The sequence below is a fragment of the Labrus bergylta genome, chromosome 1 (assembly GCF_963930695.1).
Source record: "Labrus bergylta chromosome 1, fLabBer1.1, whole genome shotgun sequence".
In the NCBI taxonomy this organism is placed as follows: Eukaryota; Metazoa; Chordata; class Actinopteri; order Labriformes; family Labridae; genus Labrus; species Labrus bergylta.
The window spans coordinates 27,312,850-27,338,295 of NC_089195.1; the positions used below are offsets into that span (position 1 = coordinate 27,312,850).

Genomic DNA, 25,446 nt, shown 5'->3' on the forward strand with positions numbered 1-25,446 from the left:
AGAAATCTGTTCCTGCCTTTGTACATATACATTCATACAACTGTGGCTATGTATGCTCTGGTTCATTTCTCTTTCCACCAGAGTGGAACTTAATGTATGCCGTGCTTTGGCATCTCGCAGTCAAGTTATCACTTGTTTGTGCTGTCACAATGCAGGCATGTGGAAAGTACCCGTCCTCGAGTTATGTAAATACACATTTGATAGATAATTACAGTGTTTTCAACTAAAGCAGAGTGTGGACAGAATACTTAAAGCATGTGACAGCCGTCGTACTGCGCAGCTATTTCTTGTTTTGTCATGTGATTAAACCCCACACACACACACACACACTTTGACCCTTGGACCCCCTTTTACTTCGTGCCGACCCACGTTCTCGTTGAGTCTGCCAAGTCCAGACCAGGCCAGCTGTGGTACAACAGAGTCCATTGTGTTCTGCTATATGAAACTGTTATGTAAGAAACAAAGAGTGACATCACCATCCACAGGGCCAGTTGACACCCCCACTGCACGCGACACAACCCCCCCCCCCCCCCCCGCCCAGCCCTCCCTCTGCAGCTCAATCATGGACCTACTAGTTGGGATATTGGCAGAAAGTAGTGTATGTGGTGTTCAGTGACCAACGGGGTTAAATGTAGAGTTGGTTTCTTTCTAAAAGCAAACAAACTGATGAGAAAAGAAATGATTGAGGAGATGACGAGGGATTTGTTCTGTGGTGTGGTTGACCCATTATCACATAACACACACACACACACACACGTTTTTTTTATTTATTTTAATACATTTAATAGTGCACTTTGATTAACCTGTACAGAAATAATATTAATAAAAAAGATAAAACATTTGTTCATTTCAGTAACACAAAGCTGAACATTTACAATAAAATAACACAACATCGTATGATACAAAACAAACATATATCTGAGGTATAAATATATTTGTTTAAATTAACTGTCACTGTCATGCGTTATTATTTGGCAGAAACACAGTTAAAGGGTACAGACGCTTACAATAATGAACGATGGCTTAGAGTATTAATCATACAGCTCCACATGACGTATGCGAGTCCTCAGATTAAAGCGTGAGAGTTACTAAATAAAGGTCGACTTTCAGAGAGTTATGAAGACCTTCATCTTGACTTCTTTTTTTAAAAAACACTGATACGACAGCACGGAGAAAGAAGCTTACATGAAGAGAGTTGTTTATATTCCTTCTTTTGAAATCACACAAACATTCAATCCGCCCTCTCCTTTACAGTAAAACCTGTAAAATCTCCACCTTTATAAAAGGACCATTGTTTCTCTGCTTACTTCTCATCTTCTATAGGACTAGCCCGAGGTTTCTGTGCATTTTTTTTTTCTGTTCTATCTTTGTGAATTCCATATAAGTATTTTACTTTTATTTTTTTTACATGTATACAAGTGTTAACAGCTTAAAACGATAAAAGAAGGTGAACTGACGGTGCTCTAACTCTAACTTTCTACTAGTGAGGGAAAGCTCAATATGGGGAGGAGATTCCTTTCATCAAAATCCACATTTGGTCCTTTACTTTAGATCTGTTGGTCTTTCACTTTAGCTGTGTTGGTGTGCCTCTTTCTTCAACACAGCTTGTTCTGGTTTTAAATGTTAATGAATGAATGTATATTTTGTTATATATTATAACTTCAACAACAAAATGAACTTTGGATCAAACTAATGACCTCATTGAAGCTAACTGGATTTGACTTCCTGTCTAGGTCCTGTTCTGGATGTTTCTTTTTCTCTTTTTTGGTGAGCCAGCCACCCGTCCTCATCTGTTTCTACCTTTCTCTACTAACATCCTAACCTTCTGTACCATCAGCTGTCACCTCACCTCACCACATCCTGTCTATTGTCTTCCATTCAGTCAGCACATTCACATCTTTCTGCACCAATGGATTCATCAATCAGCTGATCATAATATTATCTTCTATAATAATAATAATAAACCTCCTGTGCTTTACTGTAACAGAAACAAAAAGAGGTAACACCATACGGACACAAAGCCTTACTGTGAACAGAATACTGTATGTACACATTATGCTGCCACTGGAAACCAGCGTGAGGAATATTTATGTATTGACTGTTTGCTGCTTATACCACATACACAAGCATACACACACACACGCGCGCGCACACACACACACACACACACACTTAATGAATCGTCCGTTACTTCTCAGAAGCAATAGCACCCTTTTCGATGAAACCTCACATCCTGTTATCGGCGACGTCACATCCTTTGGCCCAGATAATTGTTTGTGTGATGTGCAGCAGCGCACTAAGAGCCCCAACGGAGTGTTTTTGGGGTTTTTTTTAACGGTAAAATCAGTCTGCAAGAACAGTCCTTCAATCCAGGATCAGGGGTTTGTCCTCTAAATGGGAACCTGGATGGGTTGAATGATTCATTTCCGGTCCTCTGTAGGATCCAACAGTCCGTTTGGGACAGACAGTTTCTGTTGTCCATGTTATTTGTCCATGGAGACAGTGAACGAGTCACGTATCCTCGCCACCTCTGCAGCACACAAGTGTCCATACAGTTTGTTGTACCACTCTGGGAAACGACCCCTGGGGGAAAAAAAAAACAGAAAAGAGTTGTGGTGTCAGCTCATGGTACGATCAGATAATAAGCATCGATTGAAAACAGAACTTTGCTCTTTGTTCTCACCTGCAGTCGATCCTGGAAATATATGTGAGTCTGGATTTGTTGGTCCCGCAGGGCTCGATGTAGTAGCGTGAGGTGAGGACGTTTACGCGGACGCCTACGATAGGTGCGCCTTCATGGTCAACGGATGTACACACCAGAGCACACGCTCCCTTTGGCAGGTCTGTCATCCATGTTCTGAAGAGGAGAGTAAAGGGTATGGATTACAAAACAATGATTCGGCAGAGCAGAATATTGAAAAAGGTATATAAAAAAAAAAAGAGGAGGATGGATAGAGATGAAGAGGAGCAAAGCAGAGCTGCCTACCTGAGCACCAGGTGGTCTCTGGTGGGATGTGGAGCCATGGTGTTCCTGACGTACTGGTAGATCTCCGTCCTCTCATCCAGGGTCTCCACCACCCGGCTCTCGAGCAGGTCCTCGTCCCAGTGGCCTTGCTCCCGCAGCACCCTGGTCAAGACTTCCTCTGCGCCTGCAGGCAACTCCACCGTCACCTTCCATAGTCGCAGAGGGAAACCGTCATGAACCTGGAGAAACAGATGGAGAAAAGCCCATCACATTACACACTATTCACTCTCAAAATGTAAATAATAGTTTTTTTTGTTGATCACGGGAGGGCCCTTTGTTTAGAAACGGATCTAAAGTGGTGCTGATTGACGGCAGGTGTCGCATATAGAGAAGGAGGTCGATGGTTTCAGACCGTGGTTCGATTGCGCAAAGGCAGTGAAAGGACAGGTGGGGAGATATTGTATATTTTTGTTTTCCAACAAAATTATAAAAAAAAACATGGAAAAAAAACACAAAATATGTGTATTTAATAGATTGGCATATCCAACATTACACTTGAAACCTCATAGAGTTTAGTTCTGAGTGACTGAAGACGTTGCAAAAATGTTTTTGGACACATCCAAGAAACAAAAAGGTGCGTCATCAATGTAAGTCTTTGTTTGATTGCTGAAAGAGTTTAAATATTTTAACATTTAAGAGTCATTTAAATATACATTAAGCCCTTCAGGGTGGACCAGAGAAAAATATGAAGTGAGGAAAGGTGACCCGGACGTTATTTTAGTTTGATTATTTCTCCCTCTTGTTGTTCAAGTGGGAAGCAAGCGGTGAAAAAACACAAGCGCCTCGAGCGTCTTGTGTAAGTGTCCCACAAGGATATTTAATCGTATTAGTCTTATTTACAGAAAATTAGAAATCCAGATTGAATTCACAACAGCCAGTCTGTACTTCAGAAAACCACCCGGTGCCCTTCAGCCAAGTCAGCTGCTCCATCCGTTCTGCCTTCAGACGATAAAGAACACAACACTCCTCGCCTTGTGACTCCTCAAACATGAGGAAAGATAACCTCGTACGCTCGGCCCTTTGCACACCAGAACTCCGGAAATGTAGGCCTGGGATAACGTTGGAGGTTGTGTGATGTTTTTGTGTGTCTATGTCAGGCTGATGTCATTCTGGGAGAGAGTCCAGTGTAACAAGGATGGGAACGGAGAAGCTAAGGGCAAGGCCAGTTTCACACGGATGCGTTTCTATACAGGAAACCCAAACTGCTGGTTTTCCATGAGATATTTAGAGAGGCACAAGAGTTTAGAAGACAGGAAACCCATGGAGTTAAAAAAAGGACAGTGTGCGCTTTAGGAATAGTTGCTTGTTTACATGTTAAAGAAGGATTGGCTGTCTGCTTTTTCCCTTCTTAATTAATCTTTCTGTTGCAGATATAAGACTGTATTCAGCCTCTGCCACAATCAAACGCTGACTGAGCAGTAGAAAAAACATAATCTCCTGAGACAGAAAGAGCTTTTCTCACCTTCCTACAGGACAGCTCGGCGTGCTCGGGCGTGGAGCAGCTGTCATATCCTTTAAACTTGTCCTTGGCGTCTTTAAGGAGGGCGTCCAGGCTGTCTCGGAGGTAGGCCCGGTAACCTCCCTGTGCCGCGTTTTCACCCGCCAGCTCCTCCAATCGTCTTGGCAGCAGCGCCTGCTCCACGTAAGAGTTCCTGCAGCGATTCATCTCCTCTGGGATCTGAAGGGAATGAGTAGAAGGAAGAGGATGAGGTTTTTTTTTATTTTTTTATATCCTTTCATTGTGGGCAGGATGTATAATAGACAAATAATGTTTATCTGACTGGGAGTGAAAGCTTCAGTGAGAACTTGATAATTAAGTTTGCTATTGAGATTTCGATCAGTAAGGTTGCGCAACAATTAAAAACAGGAACATAGATCACAATATTCTAATCTTCCTGTTTCCCCAGCTAATTATATCCCATTTTTCTCTCTCCCGTCTCTTCTTTACCTGCAATCTCTCAGGTTTAATTACATTACAATCTAAGAAAAGGATTTTCATTCGATCATAGAGGGACTCCATGTATATTCTTGTCAAATATTTCATAGCTCATCCTATTTGTATGACCTCCTACGAGCAAATAGAGATTTAATTTCGAGAAGATAATTCAGGCGCTCATTGAGTTTGGCTGGTGTGTGATGTGATCACGACAGGAAGTCAGGAAGCTCCCCTACAATCTAATCAAACTTTGAACAGTAATGACCCACGGTATGCACCCTATTAGCTTGCACTGCACAACGGCATAACTTTAGGATAAATGGGATTGAAATTGGATTAGTATAAGTGTAGTTTGCTGATTATTTCCTGTAATGCAGTAATGTTCCCTCCATGTGGGCACACAGAACCAGACTGCATTTACGAAGGAAAGTCAGATTGTGCACAAGAGAAGGACAGGTGGAGCCTTTTCTCAATGTTATTATTGCGTGAGCAGATGACAACATGACATTGAATTAAAGAGTTAAGCAGCAAGGACGATGTGTTTGTTTACAGGACAAACAAGTGGAAACAAAGTGTTTGACAGCGACAAGTTGCAGCGAGCCAGAGGTGACATTCAGCGTTTCAGCAGCTTCATCCCTTAAGTTGGCACTTTGCCACTTAGATCTGAGTGTCTCTTTGTGAGACGACACACTGATGTTTCAGTACTGACCCTGAAGAGTTTCCTGCACTCCTGGATCATATGTGCGAGGCCGTGAGTGGCAGCCAGGTTCTCATTCAGGTCCCTCTGGTCCGGCTTTCCCAGTGTCGTCTTCCTGTTCATCACCCTGTGAGACAAAAGTAGGACACCATGAGTAACAGCAGCCATTATTGATCCATAGACAGTCGACATAAGAAAGAAAACGGGTCAGAAGAAATAACGCGTTCAACCTTCTTTAAAATATGGAACAAAATGGACTTTTCCTAATTTGCTAAAGATGTTAATGTAACCTGTCTATTTCCTCTATCTCTCTCCATTCCTCCTCCTCCAAGCTTTGCTCTCTTCCCTTTTGTTCTCTGTCCTCCATCTACAGCATCCTGCTCTTTTGTTTCATTCGTGCGACCATTTCCTGTTTTTCTGAATGTACAGAAAATCACACAGTATGCAAGCTGCTCCTGCATTAACCGTGTTCAGAGACCAACCTCGGGGAGGAGCTCTCCTTGCGGCGCAGAGTGTTGAGATGAAACAGGGAGGGGGCCAGACAAACGGCCAGGTTGGTGGGAGTCATCTGGTTCTCAGCCACGCTGGCTGTCACGTCGCTCAGCAGGCACAGCAGCGTCCGTAGAGCCTCGCGGTTCTCGTCGGGCAGCAGCAGCACGGCGGCGCGCACAGCCTGCAAGCGGAGCTCTTTGGGCATGTCTAAATAGAGAGAGAGGGAGGGAACTTTTAATATCATATCAAACCCCCACCACTAATAACTAATGTACAGCTACACCATGTCATGCTTTTGCCTCGCTGGATAACAAAAAAAGAGGCTTGTTATGCGTCTTTCCTCACCTGCCAGGAATGATAAGTGTGTTACATAAGCCTATATGTGTGCGTACATGTACGCTTCCTCCTTCATACATGAGTGGTTTTGTTTCACCTTATATAAACAGTTCCTTAAGTAATACTGTATTACATATATCCCCTCATTCCACAGGTATTTCCTGCACTTATCTTGCTTTGTGTTCTTGTCACAGTTTCACAAGTTCTTGCTTAATTGCAGGCAAGCATGTGCAGCACTGAAACAATACACGTAGTACACGTAGCCTCTTACAGATGTGTGGCTGTGAAGTCGAGGCACGTGTGACCGCATGTGTCTGTCTCGAAAAAAGATCTTGTTTACAAGTCTGTGTTCTTACACTGATAAATCTGGAGGAAGGTCTCGGACAGTTTGCTGGTGAGCAGGGGTTCTGGCAAATCTCTGAAGTACTGCTTCAGCATGTCTGCGACGTCATACGCTGACTGGCCCTCGTAGTTGACCCCGCCCCCGTCTGCGCCGCTGGCCTCGTTCATTTGGCGGAGGGCTTGGATGCGAGATTTGACTCCTGATTTCCTGAAAAGACCCACCTGGAAAAAAGGGCGAAGGACAAACAGAGAAAGAGTCACGTCAGAGAAACCTGATGAGTCAGCTTTGAACTATAAATCCCTTATTAGTCTCGTTTTGATCCTATTATTAAGCCGTTAGAAATTTTGATTCATGTGCCCGAAGCGAAAACAAAAATAAAGTCTGTTAAAGAAGCAGGTTGTTTTCATTGAAAATACTCCTGACTTATACTCAAATCCAGAGCTTACAGTCAATATGGTTACATCACTACAGATCCTGTTGTCTGTATTTACAAGAGGCATTTCGCTGAATACTTCATCGTGTGTAGGACCTCATCAGTGGCCTTGTAAGGCTGTATGAAAGGGCAAAGCTTGGGAGGAAAAGAGCGAAAGTCCGTTGGCTTGCCCGGCCTGAATATTTTCCATGAGCTTTCACCACTCTCAAACAGAGGCGCCTTGTCCTGCTTTGACATGAAAAAATATCACTCCATTTACTGTTGTGCCGAGCATTAATGGCTATTTTCTCTGTCTTCCCTCTTTTTTTTTTCCATCCTGAATGTGCACAACGCTCTCTGAAATAAATCTTTCATAATGTTTCCTTATAAAACAAACAGACACAGGGGAATTGACAGCTGCACACTTTGACTGTCTCCAGGCCTCCTCGCTTCAGCAGATGTGTGACACAGAAGAGAAAAAGGTGGACAGGATCTGAGTACACACGCTCACAACGCGGGTATCAGATTATTTTTCCAATGCTCCTTCTTATATAACATCCTTTGAAAATCCATAGCTGAATATCAGACTGATTGCAGATGTCCTAATAAACGTTAGTTAACTCCAGTACCTTAAAGAAAAGGTTTTCCTTTAACCTTTGGAAACTGCAAATAGTACTTCAAGCTAACTGACGGACTGGCAGGGAATTTGGTGCAATATGTCCAAGCGAATACATTACATGCACAGGTTTACATACATGTACAGATGTGAGTTTATTGGTGTGCTTTGTGTTACCTGGTCGAGGCATTGGCTGCGTAAATAGCGCATGGCCTGCTGGATTCCCTGAGGGAGGGGCTGGCCCGTCCGCTGGACGATGACTTGTAGTGGCACACCGAACACATTCCTGTCTTTGTAGTCGCGCACCTTGATGCGCTTCATAAACTTTGGCACAGCCCTGCAACACACACAAAAATACACAAACAATAAGAAAAAGCCATGCAATTCAAATGTCAAGAAATCCAGATTCACCACCATCAAAGACAGGTCTTTTTTCTATTTCTTTTTTTTCTTTTTTTTTTTTTTTTACAATTGTCAGTTAAATTTAAATCAATGGCAAAACTCTACAAGACAAAATCAAATTTCAGCAGTTAGTCAGGATACCAAAGTTTTTGTGTATATGTGTTTGTTTTCTGTGTTTGGAAGGAGGAAACCAAGCATCTGCAGAAGCATGTCTCCAGGTTTATGAGGGGGGAGGATAAACAGGGTGAGGGGAGAATGGAGACGGGGAGGAGGTTGTATGCTCGGGTGTTAAAAGGGGAGGATCCCACCGCTTTATACATCCGTGCAAAGTGTCTGTGTCACTATTTGTTGTGTGTGTATGTCTGCATTTGGATGCAAGTGAACACCAAGTGTGCAACCACAACCTCAGAGTTGAAACACGCAACTCTGACTATTTCCCAAGAATACACCCTCACATTTACGGCCGTGCATCTCTCTGCATGGGTGTGAGTGTGTTTAGCAGAAAGACGCTATGCGTGACTCGGGACAAGCTCGTCTTTGTGAAAGCGAGTCCAAAGGCTGAGAGAGTGCTTCTCAGAACCACACTTTGGAAGAAAAAAAGATGGAAAAGGAGCACATTATGATCTCGGCACGGAATTCTGAATATGTGTGGGCCTCCAGCGGCCAACAAGTGGCCTCTGTCTTTCAATGAGCGCCAGCCTGTCATAAGACAAGCCTGGGTCAAACCACTTTCTATTCCTGTCCAAGGAGGAATGAACAGAGAAAGTGGAAAAATACAAGAAGATGATGTGATGTGCCATTTTCAGATAGTTTCAGTCATTGGAAATTGTAAAGTCGAAAAATATCTTAAGATGCCAAAACACAGGCAATGCTTTGCATGTGCTGATTTTGTTTGGTTCACATTAATTCCGTCTGCATTATTTATTTTAAATTGGAAGAATCTTTATGCATGTTTTTTTGTTCCTGTCATGTAAGCTAAGCCTTGGAATCATTTCAAAATCTCTGAATAGATACAATAACAGGGAGGATATTAGATCCCACTGGATGACTACAAACAGCGTATGAAGTGACGTCACATCAATAGCCTCATGGTGGTAGAGAGGGTATATTGGTGGACGGATAATTGCTGGGGACTGATCTTTCAAGCCTCCAGCTCCTGTAACACCAATGCGTGTGAAGCGCCATGATTGCCCCGTTGAGAAAAAGACAATGTACACCCCTTCCCAGCAATTATGGGCCTGGGAAAAGAATGTGAAACCCAAGCTCTGTGGACAGCCGTCACCATGCTACATAACAACCTGCAGACGGATGGCACCGGGAGACGGATTGGGATGGAAGGAGGAGTAATTGGAAGAATTGAAGGCATGTCACATGATCACATACAAAATCGCCCTGTTCTCAATACGTAATCTCTGTCCACTCACCAGCTGAAGCCATGTTTGTTTGTCGGGGTGTGTCTCTCCAGCAGAGCAGTGAGCTGCAGCAGGGAGAGCTTCTGCAGCAGATTCATCTGTAGCACTGACTGGCTGCTAATCTGGAGCTGGGCCGAGGCCAAGCTTGGCCGATGGGAGTTCTGGAAGCTTGGCCAGCGAAGCTTCTGCGGTCTGGAGTAAAGGAGGGAAAGAGACGGACAGACAGCACAGATTGAGTTGTGAGAAGAAGAGAATGGGTTGATAAAAAAATATAGCTCTCTAAGCCCTCATTTATGTGTCATACTTTTGTGTAAACACAAACTCAGTATTTGTAGTTTTCTGTGCTAAATGATCAGGTCAGGGATTAGAGGGATTTATGTACACATCAATCAAGAGACTAGCTAAGAGACTATGAAACCCCACGCCCCTCGAATGTAACTCTGCCTGTGGATTCCTGAAGGAACAGCAACAATCGCCATGGAGACCAAGCGGCATTCCAGTGTTTTCAGCAGCATTACGTAAGGAGAAAAGTCTCAGCGTGTCCCCCCAGTTTATCCTCTGCTGTCACTTTCAATGGAAAACTCTTTCTTTTACCCCACTGTTTGTCTTTCTATTGTGTTGTCGTCCTTGAGCTTCTCATGCACTAAGTTAGTGTTGGGCTGGGGTTTCACACAAAGAGACTAAATGATGATCCTGTTAGTAGGCTGGAGGGGGAACTATATGGATAGGATAAAAAAGTTATAGAGATATAACTATGCTAATATAAGATATGCGTTTGTATTGGAACTACTTTCTAAAAACCCAAATGAATTCCTCCTCTTCATATTGGGATAAAAACTGGGTCCAAAAACCATTTACATTAATTGCGTAGGTTTGCTTCCAATTTAGGTTGACTGACACTTTAATATTTCTGATGCATTTCTAATAAGACAATTGAGATTTCTTTTACTGACCTGCTGGATCTGGTCAGAGATGCCCCGACACCAGAGTCTCTTCTCTCTCTCATCCCCTCCTCTCCCTCGCCCAGAGGGTTTCCTGTGCTGTCCTGGTCACTTCCGTTCTCTGTCTCCTCCAGCCGGTTCTGCAGAGGAGATGACGGGCACGGGGAGGCAGAGTCCAGGGCCGAATCCGAGTCTCCTTCTTCCTCTTCATCCTCCTCCTCTTCCTCCTCTTCCCCTGCCACAGCCTCCGACCAGGCGTTGACAAACCTCTGCAGGCCGCTGACATGTTGCAGCACTTCCTCCAGCTTGCGTTCGTCCCCCTCTTCCTCGTCCCCCTCCTCCTCTCTCTCAGTGCAGGGGACGTTGTCGTAAAAACTGAGCCTGCTGTCGACAGAGCCTGAGGAGACTCGGCGCTGGCGTCTGCTTTGCCTACCCCTGAGGATCACCGAGTTGCCGTTATCGTTCCCGTTGTTGTTGCGCGAACTCCCGTCCTGCAGGGCTTTGGGGAAGGTTCCCGGTTTGTGACCTTCTGGTAAGAAGAAGAAGATCCCGCCATCCTCTTGCTCCTCTTCCTCTTCCGCTTGTCCGCTGTTGCCTTGAACGCTGCAGTTGTTCCTGCGGTTCTGCTCATCCACTGTCATCCCGTTGCTGGCTTGGCAGGTGATGGGAGGGGCGGATTTGGGCAGGGTTGTTGGCTGTCGATCTGAAGCTTGTTGGAGAATGCTGAAAGGGTCGAACCCCTCTAAATACATCCCTCCTCTCTTTCCGGACCCTGTGGCCGTGCTGTGGCTGCGAGCCCGGGTTACTGGGCTCGGCGTGCTGACCGCACTCCCGCTGCTCGCTTCGGACTGGCTGCTCCCGGTGCTCCCAGTGCTGCCGCTGCTGGTCTGAGTGGAGTAGGAAACAGAACGATTCCGGTTAAGTGTCATAGTTTGAGAGGGATTGCGGTGGTGATTGAGGTTCTGGTTGAGGTTGATACTGGAGATGTCCACGCAGTTGAGACTTCGCAGCTTGTCATCATCCAGACCCTCTTTGATGACAGGGCCGCTGATTTCTATCTTCCCTCCACCTGTGCTCCCCTTCTTCTTTCTCTTCGAGGTGGTGCCACTGCGCAGTCGCAGGCTCTCCATCCTCTTGAGGAAGCTTTTAGCTCTTGAGCGTGTGCTTTTGCCGCTGCCACCCCCTCTGTCCAGACTACCTCCCAGTCCTCCCAGTCCTCCCATCCCTGTTTTCACATCGAAGGTAAAATGTTCAAGCGCCTCCAAGGGTGATGGAGGCATCCCATCAGAGAGAGAGTCCTCATTGGCGCAGCCTGACCCGCCTGTACCTGAAGACGAACACATGCTCGCTACGGAGCTAGCACGAGTAGCACCAACCAGGACGGCTTCGCTTGTCAGGGACGGCCCATGGCTCTTCTCCTCTCCTCTTCCTGCACTCCCGCTGCTGTGGATGGAGCCCACTTCAGGCTGCTCACTGAGGTCGGTCAGCACACTCTCTGAGCTGTTGCCTTCATGCAGAGCCAGCTTTCCCTTTTGGGATACTTGGTCCTTTGGAAAAGTTGGCGTCGCCGAATCTGTCGTCAGAGATGAGAAAACCTCCAGCTCGTCCATACGTGACCAGCGCTTGCTGTCTCTCTGGAAGGTCCAGCGGCCACTGATGGCACACGGCTCGTCCTCATCCGAGTCCTCGCTCTGGAAACCCGGAGAGGGAGGGGACAAGGGAGGGGGAGAAGGAAATCGAAGGGAGAGATGGAAAAAAAAGGAGAGGAAAGGAGAAGAACAGTTAGAGGATATTATACACTGCTATGTTCCCTTTTTGTCTCCAAAATTCCTCACCTATGTCCAGGAAACTTTCTGGTGAAATTATTTTTCTAAGTGTTGTCCCATTTCACCTTCAGTCCAGTTGCCATTTAGACTTGACATAGGTTAGTTTCAATGACATAAAAAGACAACGCTATTGCACAGCACACTGCTTGGACAATAGATACAAGACAAAACAAACAAAGCCAGAAGACTGAGTTACACACAGAACACAAGCGCATTAACAACATGCGCACACCTCCCCAGTTTGGCTAATCTGTGTCAGGCCCTAAGAGGAGTTCAGGAAATTCCATTTTGACCCCCAAAGCTCCCAATGCAGCCGGCCAGACTGGGGTCATTCCCCCCCTCCCCCCCTACTGTCTTTATCCCCTCCGTCTGTACGTATGCACTCAGTGAGTGTGAGACAGTGTCACTGATGCTTCTGTCTATCCCAAAGATATCCACCCATTAAGAGAGAAGCTAAGATCAGAGTTTCCAAAGTCTTCTTCATACTTTCTAATCAAAGAGAGAGACTTCAACTCCATAAAATAATGACAATTTACACATTAATAAAACTCGTATTAAATTCTCTAATGTCTCTCATCTGAACCCACACAATAACTTGATAAGTTTACGGAAATTAAAGTTTTTTGTGGTAAGAGATCTAATGCCAGAAAATCTGTTTTTTTGACAAATAATATTCCATTATGAAAGTGATCCAATTCAAAGAGTCTACTGACTATTACTTGAGTGTCAGTGTTTCATTTCCAAATGGGCATCAGATACAGGCATAGTTGATACAATATTTTCAGTCAGAACATGATGTAATTTCTAACAAAAGTGGACAAAAGCACAACCAAACGGGGTTTCATACAGTGCTTTACTGGAGACAGTCACCTTAAGAGGACAAGGGAAGTGTTTGTGAAATTTTGCATTCTGTTGTAGCCTTTTCTCTCTCCACAAGTTATGGAATGTGAGATAACAGTTGTGCTTATCATTGTGTAGAAAGAGACGTTATTGGCCAAAAGAGCTTCTACCATTCCCCAGCATTTAGCAGATAGCTTATCCTCAAACCATCAAGCCACCAAAGCAGTCAGAGCAGTGTTGGCCGCTTTGAATGTGACAAGGCTGCTTCAGCAGAATTTAAACTATTTATAATTACAATTAGACAGATAGAAAGAACAAACCAGAAAGAATGAGAAACAGACAGATGGGGATTTAAGAGAGGGGGAATGCGAAGACATGAGGAGATCAATGCATTCCTTTGCTGTGCAAGGGAGGGAGGGGGGTGTCGTCCTACAAACATAGCAAATAACCTCTTTGACTCTTCTCCGTTGACTCCTTAAATGAAAGGTGCCGCAGAGAGGGTCATCCTAATGAATACCACCACACACAGAACAAGGATGTTACTATGTAGCACTTAAAGCCATTAGAGAAACTGGGTCGATTTAGACTTTCTAGTTTACATGCAAAGGAACATTTCCAAGAAGCTTGTTTCCTTGAAAGTAAGACCGAAGTGTGTCAGTCTTTTTTTTTTTCTTAAAATCTATGAAAAAGCACTATTGTAAAAGTGTAGTGTACAAATTATTTTTTCAGGTGAGGAAGAAGTATGAGGAAGTATTTGAGGAAGAACGGGAGCCTGCCTTGAGTAGGGGAGGTCCTGTTGAATGAGACCCCTTCATTTAGACATTAAAGCTACCCTCCCTCCCCCTAGGGTCCTTACAGCCCACTTGATTCAGAAATAAACCCAACAGGTGCCTTCTCATTAAACAAGACGAGAGAGAAAACACAGCTTTGCCCTGTGGGCAAGAGTGAACCGATGGCTGAGGTGAGGAAATCCAATTGTGGTTGAGGAGCAGAGCAAACAGGCTTTTTTAAACGGGAGGAGTGGAGTTAATATATGTGTGTGTGCGTACTTACTCTTTTCCTTTGCGGTGAGATCTCTAGTCGCATAAGAGCACACTTGTTGAGGGTGTTCAGTCTCCTGCAAACACAAACACACATGCAAACTTGGTTACATTTAAACAGGCATTAAAATATTCCAGCCCCTTGTTTTTTTTCCGAGAAGACAAGCTGCTCATCACCAAGAGGATACATGATGGAAAAAAAGGATGAAGTCTGGAAAAAGAAGAAGGGAAAAGAAGGACGGAGGGGGAGCTTGTGTGCACCCATGCTGGCTAATGAGCTGCTGAAGGATAATCCCCATCTGAGCGGGAAGAGAATGAGAGGGGAGACAGAAAAAGGAGAGAGCGAGGAGAATGAAATCTGCTGGAGTGGCGACGACATATTCGGGGAGGAGGGGAGGACAGAAAGCTTATCCCCCCCCCCCCCCCCCAGCCACCTGGTGAAGGGGAGCGAGTGGGTGGTGGTGATGGTGGTGGGGTCCACCCTCTCTAGAGAGCTCTGAGAGCAGATCATGTAACAATGGAGAGATGAAGGGATGGCGACCTGGGGATAGTCGGGGTTGTGGGGAGGGGGACTTGAAGGCAGCCAAAAGAGGAGACATTGAGATGATAGCTTCCAGATGTGTTGAGGGACACCTGCTGAGGTTTATTACTGAGAGTCGGAATTTGATTAAGAAGTCGACTCCATTAAAGAGCCATTAACCTCCTCCTCAGATGCTAATTAATACGGCAGGGCATCTACTAGAATGCAAACACAGTCCTCTCCAATGACACTTTGGCTATTTACTGCCATTGTATTTCATATAAAAAAAAGATATATGACGTCCAAAACATTCCACAGAGATTTTCTGTGGCAGATACCAGTATGGATATCTACCACCAGTGCTGCCAACAATGACGCAGCCTAGTAGATTGTAACTAACTGCAACAGTGTGGGGCGAGTAGAGCATGTAATATTGGCCTTAGCTGGTGAATGTAAGTAATCAGTGTATTCCCACCAATGTTCTTATTCATTTTTATATTGCACTGGTATCCAATAAATAAATTATATCAGTCAATACTCAAGTCGTGGTGTCAGAAACAGTCTTGGGGGGAGGGGGGAATTATATTGAAACATCTTACTACCATTAAGCCTTTGTCATTGAAAGTAACTAAGATCTTTGAAACTTTATCTCAATATATGGCCCGCGTTTGGAGGCAAATGAGCTAGGAAAGGAAACGCTGAAAGTAAAGAGCATTGCGTGACAACTGTGAAATTTCAGAGTGAGATATGTGCTTGCCAGGACGATACAAAAGACTCGGATGATTGAGGTAAACACTATCAGCCCTAGAGAAAGAAGAACATAATGAGAGAGCGAGGTATGGACGTAGAAAACTAAATGGAGAGATGGAAAGCTAGAAACATGGCTCCAAGGTGCTTATCGTGTCATTCTTTCATCTCGTCGGCAACTCTCCAAAGCATGCCTCCTTTTGAAGTCATGCCCTCATGCTTTGGTTGAGATAGCACAGCAGTATGAATGGTTCGTAATCTCACCTGCAGAGAGCCTCGATAGCGTCCCGATCGAGGAAGTCATGGTCTCTGGTGACTGAGAAGATGTCGATGGGGAACAGGGCGTCTGAACAGAGAGAGAGGGAGTCAGATTAGTTTGGGCATCTCCCTGCTGCTGATTGGATCAATGTGTTCAGATTAAAACTAAAGATACATCCCCAATGGCCTCAAAAAAACACCCACCCACTCAAACACCCACCAAGGCCCTTCCGTCCCACCTTCTCCCCCCCATACAAGGCTCGATGAAAAGCTAAAAGAGGAAGTAGCGTCTTAGCCGACCAAACAAACACAGCTGCAGCTTTCAGAGCCGGCAGGCAGGGGGGATGCGGAGCACAGAGGGAGAGAACAGGGGATTGATTGAAGAATGACAATAGGTACTCCAACACTGCTCAGAGGTCCCACTTCCTCTCCTCCTTCTCTGTCTTTCTCCTCAAGTCTTACTCAGTAACAGGATTAAGAGTGGAGCATAGCTGGAGTGTGCCTAAAATCATACAGAAATCTCAAGCACTAGTCTGGAACATCGAATGACTGAAGGATTGACAGATTTTCAGAGGTTTCTGGAATCTGTTGAATCCAACCCAAAATGGGAATCTTGCGTCTAAATCCTTCGGGGTGATGATGAGAAGAAAAAGCTATTCAGGGACAGCAGCACATTTAACCACATGTGCTGAAACAGGCTTATCAGTTGGCTTATCTTTAGTGGGGCAATAGTCTTGACAGCTCAGACAATATAGATTGTCTCAAGAGAAAGAAAAACATGTCTTGCATCGGCACAAATTATTTTTTCTCTGCGAGTGACATGTCAACAATCTACACAGTGATTGATTGTGGTTGGAACTTTTGTATTACGTCATGTATGTATGAAGCAGCCTCATCACCTGGGCGCAAACACAATGAGCTTTCCCTTCAAATAGGAAGCCTTAACGGTTAAGTGGCAACAAGCAATGACCTGTTGACAATGGTGTCTTGGTCTATCTGTCATCGCCCTCTAGTTACATAAGTGCAACTGGTATGCTCATGGTATCCCATAGGATAGCAGGAGTAGCTATATGGAGCGTATAGAATGCTTGATGTGTTTATGGGTGTTTATGCGAAGGGTCTCCAAAGAATATTTTCCAGACATTTGCTTTTGAATGAGTTATTTTAGAGGGTACAGAAAACACGTGTTGTGCAACATGAACAGTAAGTAAAAAAGACCTTTGACCCTCAGAGTTACTGTACAAGTGACAGCATAGTTAATGTTTGGAATATAGTTGACTATGTTAGGGTTTGTGTGGTTTTAACGGCACAGCAAAGTACCCTTTACTTCTAAGGAATGTTACGCTGGATGTGGCCTGTTGGCATGCAAAGGGGGAAGATGTGTATGTTGGTGTTTTGTGTGTTGGACACAGGACAAAGTGGTCATAATTCTACAGGAGCTAAACACAATCAGTTGTTAAAATGACTCACAGTTTGGTAGAATGACCACTTGTATCTTATGTACATGAAAAATATTTGTATAATTAGCTACACTACATTAGAAGCTAGCCTAAAGATGATTTAAAGTGGTTTGAAAAATACTAGTGAGTTCACACTTGATTATCAAAGTCTAACTATATCTTTCTCATAGCATGACCTAGGAGTGCACCTTCTTTGTCCCTGCTATGTTAATTACAGTTAATTGAAAAGCCTAGGTTTGGGTGTGGCGGTCTTTTGGTCCTTACCTTCATAAAGCTGGGCATACTGTGGAAACCCTGCTGCTCGCAGCCAGGTACAGGCCTCTTTGGCTTCAATTTCTGTGGAGAAAAAACAATGGAAGAAAACCAAGACATGTTAAGGTTTTGTGGGAGACATTTTAACCTGCTTTAGCAGAAAATATTACCTAAGTACAATTATTGCAACACACCAAATATCTTCTAAAAACAAGCGTCTTGTATGAGGAGTTGTAATTCTTCGACACAAAGATCTTTAATTATCATTTAAGTTCAAATAAAACCTAATTTGAAAAAGACGCAACTCCATCAATATAGTCAGATAAGACAAAGACCTTAATGCTTGAACATGCTAACAGCTTATCAATGTGAACCCCTTGACCCTTTTAGCTATCTCACACTAGGTCACTCTCCTCTCACATGCTTCTAAAGCTAGAGCTCAAAGCATCACTCTGCAAATTATGTTAACCCCATCACACCCCAAGTGTGTGCCACTTAAGCTCCTTATGCAGGTAAGGTGAGGGTTCCCACAGAGATCTCCAACCCAAGACGTTTGAGTTGAGCCAGAACGTATGACACATATTTACCATTTGAATTGAATTGTCATTTGTGACGTTTACATGCTTTTAAAAATGTTTTAAACATACACACAAGTATGTACATGTGTTGTGTCCATCAATAACTCCTGTTGGACATGTGCACAACACATCTCCAACACTGCCAGACAAACTCCATCAAACACAAGATGCAACATTTGGGCTTGCTGTGCTAAGTACCGACTGAATGTTGACGTCCACTGTGACACAGAAGCCATTGCAATGTCTACCAGTTATCTGTGAAAGCCTTTAGTTGACATATGCCAAATGGCTGCAAACACCCCGGCCTCCTCAGTTTCTCCTAATCACCCCCACTGCCAGCAGTCTGCATAGAGAGGACAGACAGAAACATGTCTCCAGGCCTAAAGGAGCTTACTTTACAATGTCTGCTTTGGTGAAATAACAGTGAGCACAAATGTAACACAACCTTGAGAAAAACTTGTAAACCAGACCAGAGCAACAAAGGCAGGGAATGAAACCACTGATGAAAGCAGCAACATATGGAATTACTGCTAAACATGTTACCTCTTAATTCTGTTAGCAATACTTCAAGTTTTTTTGTCTGAAATTCAGGGAGAATAGTCAAAAGTTTTCATTTGAGTTAAAAAACGTACAGACTTAATAGTATGTACTTTACACTTTTAGAAAGGTTGATGTGTTGAGTTTAGCATACCTGATCTACACATAGTAACCACCATTAGTATATATTATCTTTTAAACATCTAAAAGTTCCACCTTATTTCAAGGCTAGATTACACAAAGAGCCAGGAGCATAAAAAGAAAGCATACTGTGAGTTTTTTGTTGGCAAACAACAGAGATTATGCGGACGTTTACCCGCAATAAATAATGTCAGACAAATGACACTCTACCAACTCAGAACTGACTTGACACAAAAGTAAGGTAACCATAAAGTCCTGTCACACAGACAGACTGAGGCCAGAAGAAGACTTCTGTTTCAAAGGGTCTGTTCTCAACCATATATGAGCATTTACATACCAACAACAAGCCTAGACGGCAGACAAACCCACTAACAACAAGGTGTGACACGACCAACACAGGGTCTACCCTCTACCACTGCAGGGGCCTGCACTCCTGAAGCAACCACTGCGACACTAGCATGCACCCAAGTGTGAAACAACACATTAACATCTATGCTTTAGCCCAGTTTTATTTGACAAATCAACTCTCATGTGGAATGGCATGTGTCAGAGGCTGTGTGTTCAGTGGGTGTGTTGGGCTGAGTATTTTTGGTGCATAGTGAACCCGGAGGAACGTAAAAAAAACCCAAGGATAATTATACCAACATTCTCGAAAGCAAGCACTGCATAGGGCCAGAGATTCTTGTGTTTGCTCATGTTTTTTTTTTTTTTTGTGTGTGTACTAGTGTGTGCACAAGCTGTTCTGTGTGCGTTTGCAAAGACCAACCTCATGTTTAAAGACAACCCACTCAAAAGACAGTAAAGCTATTGAAATGCAAATTAGACATACAAACACGTGGTTAGCTTTCCACCCCCAAACCCCAAAAAGAAGGCTATGGGATCCATTAAGTGCCTTTGGAGTGAATCTATCCAGTGACACACCCCATTGGGCTAGAATGTGTGTCAAATCTACTTTACAGTGACATAATGTAGACTTGGTATGCCTTAGAAACAAAAATAATGACAGTATTCAACACGCAGATGGGTACAACTGAATAATATTTGCTTCTGCACCACATTTTGGGACCATTTGTTGAGTAGGAATATTTTTTACATCTTTTGTGTGGCTGCAGGAAATGGACAGGGGCATCTGGCACAAACAATCTAACAATAGAACCACACACACATAGTGTCTTGTCTTATCTGGGATATAAAAGGTTGGCTCAACCAAGCAATAAAATAGGTTCATAGGAATTAACTGAAACTGAAAATGTCTTTCTACAACACCCAAACCTTTGCATTTCTGTTTACTTCAGGTCCATGGTTTATCTTTTTTTCATTTTTGTCTTCCCTGACTGTCCAACCCAATTCTTTAGCCCTCGCCAGAGAACTACTTCACTTCCTTTTCCTGCTTCCCACACAGGAAGAGAGCTGAGCGGCGCTGCGGTGGCTGCTGACCACCACGCTATAAGGCCCTGCCTTCGTTTGTTGCTGGCCAGATAATAGGCAAGGAGGAAGCCAAGACAAACACTGGCTCCGGTGATTGTGTGTACAAACCAAACGTCCTCATGGTTTAGAAAGCTACAAAGTCCCACTCAACAAATGTGTTATAGAAAGTACTAAGCACCTAAATATGGCAGCAAAACTATTTAAACACTAAATTATTCTCAAATAGAAATCTTGGTTTCACTAACTTGATAATGACGCTGAAGTTTGGTCTCCACGTGCCAAGTTGGCAGACATACAACAGATTATAAATGGGAAAGGAGTCAGGCCAGCGCCACAGTTTCAAGGCCAACTACAGAGCTGAAGATACTGTCATAGTAAACTTATTATCCAACAAATGACCACATATTTCATTATATGCAGTTTAATTTTTATAGAAGCACCTTCAGGACAAATCTCTATTCTCTTCATGTACAGATGTACTTACTGTGAGAAAGAACTACTAGGAACAATGGCAAATGCAGCAATATAAAGTTCCACAGGAACCCTACAAGACTTTTGTCATACCTAAGATATCGACAGAATGTAATTCCATGACTGCAAAAGGTAATATTCTGCAGAATCAAATCTTCTTCACTTTTGATGATCTCATTAGGATCACTGGTTATGGGCCTGGATGGCATGGAAACAAAACAAATGTGGATAGATTCATACACTAATCTCAGCCCAGACCAGAACTTCTGGTCCTACTGAGGAAGCCACTCAGGATGTCTGAAACATGTCCGCCAGGCTGGACAGAATGACAGATGTATTCGTGGCTAAAACTGAAAATCAAGCCTCCAATAAGGACATGTTTTACAGACTAAATGTATTTGGTGAAGACAAATCCTCTCAGTTGGAATAAAAATAAGTTACATTCGTTCTGGCCAAAGGGAATGAGCAAAAAACAACAGAAATACAGTACTTCAAAGTGGGAAAGAAAGATAAGAGCGAGTAACAGCAGATAACAACATTAATGAGAGTTGAGCTGATGCTAATAGAGATTTCATATAAATCCCATGGGGCTTTTCTTTTGGAACCTGGCCAAAGCTGAACTGGTAAGCAGCCAGTCAGTGTTAAGCTTCACCTTCTGCTCTGGGGTATCCACTTCTAAAATTATCCATCATAGAGTCTTTTCCTTTCCCCTGCTCTCACCCGCCTCTCCTCTGTTCTCTCTTTTGCTCTGTGGCTGTTTCAGCTCCGCTCAGCCCCTCTCTTCTCTCCTTTCCTGTGGCAGGAAATTCTCACAATTGCCGACCAAAATGTCCCTCCCTTGCAGGAGGCAGCGGGGTCTGGCTTGGCCAAGTCTGAAAGCTCAGCTCCAGTGGGAGTTCGTCAGCAGCTAGCAAACAAAGGATGCTGCTCCCCACCTCAAAGGCTCTGCTATATACATGGCAAACTGGAGGTCAAGACTCTGAATACAGTTATCACCAAAGCTAGGTCTTTGAAGTTGGCATAGAAGAATGCTTGACTAACAACTGTTGTGAATTGAGGTGGCTTATCTGGAATTAGCCGATTGTCACTGGGTCTGAAAGTACCGACTGTAAGACAACCCAGAGGCAGGCAGGGGGGGTTCTTATCAACTTCAGGTCTGAGTGGGTCATTCTGAAGGAGCTGCAAAGTGGGTCTAGACAGGTAATGTGATAAACCAAGCCATACTCTGTGGCTTGATCTACACCAAGGGAAGCTAAAGCCTAGATGCTGTCAATGTTGTCATCCGCCTCAAGTCATAGACAAACTCTTGATGTGTCCATGAACTTTAAAAAACATATTTCTGTTTAATTTGAGCTCTTCATGAATGATCCCAATGTCATTGGAACAACTAAAGAGGACTGTTTTTCTTAATGTGACCAATTTATAACCCCTCCAGTAGTCTCCTGGAATGCAAAGATGGGCGATAACAGATTTTCTTTCTGATGGGTATATGGTTTTCTTGATTCCACGCCTGAGACAGCTGGTGTTCCCTGAGAGGGTCTGGCTGTTAGCAAAGTGAGACGATGCCAGAAATATCACCATCTGGCCGGTCTTAAGCTATGCCCAATTTACACACACACACACACACACACACACACACACACACACACACACACACACACACACACACACACACACACACACACACACACACACACACAGAAAGAATAATGTGGTTACCATGGCCCATTTAAGTTATCTAGCACCAGTTGGGACAATCATTGAATGGTCAGACATATAAGCACTCAAACACACAGCTGGTCCACATGGATCATCGCAGAGCTAACCCCAAAAGCCCCTGCGCTCTCTGACAAAAGATTTATGCTCACACAGAGGGTCCCAGTTGTGGTTCAGGTGATAAGCTTTCCAGAGACAGATGACAGCCTACCAGCGTGGGCCCCCACTTGATAACTATCCTTTCATAAAACAGATCCCAGGACAGCTCAGGTACCTTCAAACCAGTGAAGGCAAGACTGGAAAAACAACACGTGTGTCTTCTCACAGGACGTGGAGAAACAAAGTGCCAACTGGATGTAAATCTTTCAGATAAGGCCCCAGCTCGCTTCCTGTTCAACAAAGACTGCAGATGAAGCGCGTTTCCTTCATTTGCTCGTCTCCGAGCTCAACTTTAAAGTACCAACAATTCAGCCAAGCCATGAGTGAAAGAGGGGAAGAGATGTGCCGATGCAAAAGGAGGGAGTCAAATCTTCAGAGCGCGTCTATATAAGTGGACTATTGTTAAGAGTCTCAATTTAGATTTGTGAGAAAGAACATTGTCTGTGATCATGGTTAATGTAGGTAAAGATCACTCAGCTTGTAAAACAATGGCTGGACGTTTGTGTGTGTGTGTGTCTCTGAGCATGTCCCGGGTGGTAACATTGCACAACTGAACCACAATGTACTCATATCTGCTCCAGAGCTGAGGTGGCTGATAAGAAGCCATGTGTTGGAACAGGCAGTTAAAACTGTTGAGACAAAGGGCCAAAACCCACAAATGAAGTGAAGCCTGCCAGTACAAGACTGAAAACGCAATTTTATACAGCTACAACATCCCCCCCCCCCCCCCCCCCTCACCACCCACCCCAATAGCAAAAGGTCGGCAGGCAAAAGGCAAAAGGCACAGGCATTTGAACAAACTGGAGGCACTGTAATGGCAGAGACGTCGCGGACTGGTTCCCTCTGATAATCTCAAAAGACTAAATACGATTAAGCCTGAACATTCCAGTTCACGACCTTGTTTCCACAACACGGATCAACGTTGGATCCAATTAAAGTGCTGGGGTGTGTGCTAATAGTCCGCGTAAAGATGGGGACATTCAAACAAAGATTTGGTCAATGTCAGAGAAGCACAGTTATTTGGCAGTGCGTGTGTTATGATAACATTCACCTGAACAGGATTTTCATTTCTTTCGAGTTCTGCACAGGAGGAGAATGGAGCCGTGGAGTGAGGCTGCGCGTAAAGCGGGGAGATTTCTTATCTGACAGCCCGCAGCGTTGCGCCTCAAACAAGACTTAAACAAGAGATTTACGTTTCAGCAAAAAGCCAAATACAGCGTCACATAAATTAATTTAAAAAAAAAGTTACTTATCCCATTGCAGGCTGCTTATTACACCTATAACTCGTCTCTTTATTTTTGATGAACAGGAAAGCCGTTTGTCTGGGCACGCTTTAACTTAGAATTGAAAACCATGACACAATCATCATTGTTTGAAACACTTGGTGAAAGAGATCAGACTTACGTGTTAATATCATTATTTAAAGTCTCGGTCGCGACCAGCCTCAGCAGAAAACCCGACCTCCCGGTTACTGTCCAGTCCAGGTCTACTCCACTGTTAAGGCGAAGCCCGCATGATAAATCCAGAGGGAAGGGGAAAACTCAGAACTGCACAGATTTCTGAACGTGGTTTCTGGGCGTTTCGCGAGGCAATAAATCCATGGTTAAGATCTGATTGGGCTGCGATTATAAACTCAATTCCCAAACAAAAAAAAAAAAAAATGTTCAAATCCTCCCGACACTGCGAGTGAATGAAACGGTCCCCAGCAGGAATGTGAATGGAGAGTAGAGTGATTCAAGCTTTAGGAATGGACAACTCTGCCCGTGGCTCCACCCCCACCCAATCCGCTACTCCCCACCTGATAAGGAGCTGGAGGCAGACACACAAACCCACTCGGGACACCCTCGGCACCTCAAAACGAAAGAAGCTTAAATATTAAATTAAGATGTTTTATATCTGCGCACCAACGCAGCTTTTGGATTCTTTGTCTGCGCTTCAACTTTTAATCTTTCACGAACTTATTCCAATATTTGTTACTTTTTTTATTGTCGTCTAATTAAGGCAGACTAGTCCTTTAAAAATATGTTTTACAGATGTTACCCTCATTAAAACGAAAGTGACTAAATGAGCTCTGTGGGATTCCTCTCAATCCATTTCAGCTCCTGCCCTCCTCGCCCTTGCTAATAGGCAACAAATGACTCAGAGGTGGGTAACCAGTTTGCATATCATTAGAAAATACTAGAGACAACCGAGGGACGCTCTTTTGTGACACGAGATTAGTCTGGAAAGCGCAAGTGGCCCAGTGAAAAGAAGACTGCAGGTATGGTAATGCCTGTGCTCCTGCCCCGTGACGCACGTTCACCGCGTTCACCGACTCGCCAATATCAACATTTGGTGCTGGATGCAGGGCAGATGTTAGGAAGTGTTGGTGATGTAAACACTGGGATTGCACTACACTTTGTAAGCATCCACAAAGAAAGACAATATAATGACTATAATCAGTAATTACTGTAATAATAGGATGGATCAAGAGGTTGATTTCTTGATAACCCAACACATAGTTTACACAAACACATCATTTATACCCATATATCCATCTTTTCCTCCAGTTACAATAACATTAAACAACAGTGTTTTGGAAACTCAAATCAAGCCTTATTCTGAATATATATATATATATATTTTAAATGTAAATGAATCTGTGTGCCTGTTTAGGCAGGGTCACACATTACTCATTTTTAATTGGTCCATTTTTTTCAGCACAGTCTGCCCAAGCTTTCCTGTTTTCTCCACTTTCTCCCTGGACATTTCAAGCACAGTTTTCCAAGAACCTTCTGAAAACGTCAGCCTTGGCACGGTTCAGTGTTCAGTGTTATTGCTATGGCAACACACAGGCACTGAGATGGTGCATGAAAAGGGAA

The 25,446-nt window shown here is 43.9% G+C and overlaps 1 protein-coding gene across 3 annotated transcripts in view; it reads right to left on the reverse strand.

The window, feature by feature from the left end:
• Positions 1 to 753: 753 nt before the first annotated feature.
• The window catches only part of dlc1 (DLC1 Rho GTPase activating protein), an 84,383-nt gene continuing 59,690 nt past the window's right edge, over positions 754 to 25,446 (reverse strand). For 2 of the 3 annotated variants that reach the window (XM_020661258.3, XM_020661263.3), the window contains 13 exons: positions 17,568 to 17,639; positions 15,850 to 15,931; positions 14,332 to 14,395; positions 10,625 to 12,303; positions 9,684 to 9,863; positions 8,035 to 8,194; positions 6,843 to 7,050; positions 6,141 to 6,357; positions 5,671 to 5,785; positions 4,488 to 4,703; positions 2,987 to 3,204; positions 2,684 to 2,857; positions 754 to 2,583 (listed from right to left, as the gene is read on the reverse strand). In XM_020661258.3, coding sequence (XP_020516914.2) covers positions 2,484 to 2,583; positions 2,684 to 2,857; positions 2,987 to 3,204; positions 4,488 to 4,703; positions 5,671 to 5,785; positions 6,141 to 6,357; positions 6,843 to 7,050; positions 8,035 to 8,194; positions 9,684 to 9,863; positions 10,625 to 12,303; positions 14,332 to 14,395; positions 15,850 to 15,931; positions 17,568 to 17,639 — 3,485 coding nt within the window. In that variant the 3' untranslated portion in view covers positions 754 to 2,483. Of the gene's footprint in view, positions 2,584 to 2,683; positions 2,858 to 2,986; positions 3,205 to 4,487; positions 4,704 to 5,670; positions 5,786 to 6,140; positions 6,358 to 6,842; positions 7,051 to 8,034; positions 8,195 to 9,683; positions 9,864 to 10,624; positions 12,304 to 14,331; positions 14,396 to 15,849; positions 15,932 to 17,567; positions 17,640 to 23,989; positions 24,309 to 25,446 lie in introns of those variants that run through there. The other variant, XM_020661266.3, reaches the window with a different exon arrangement.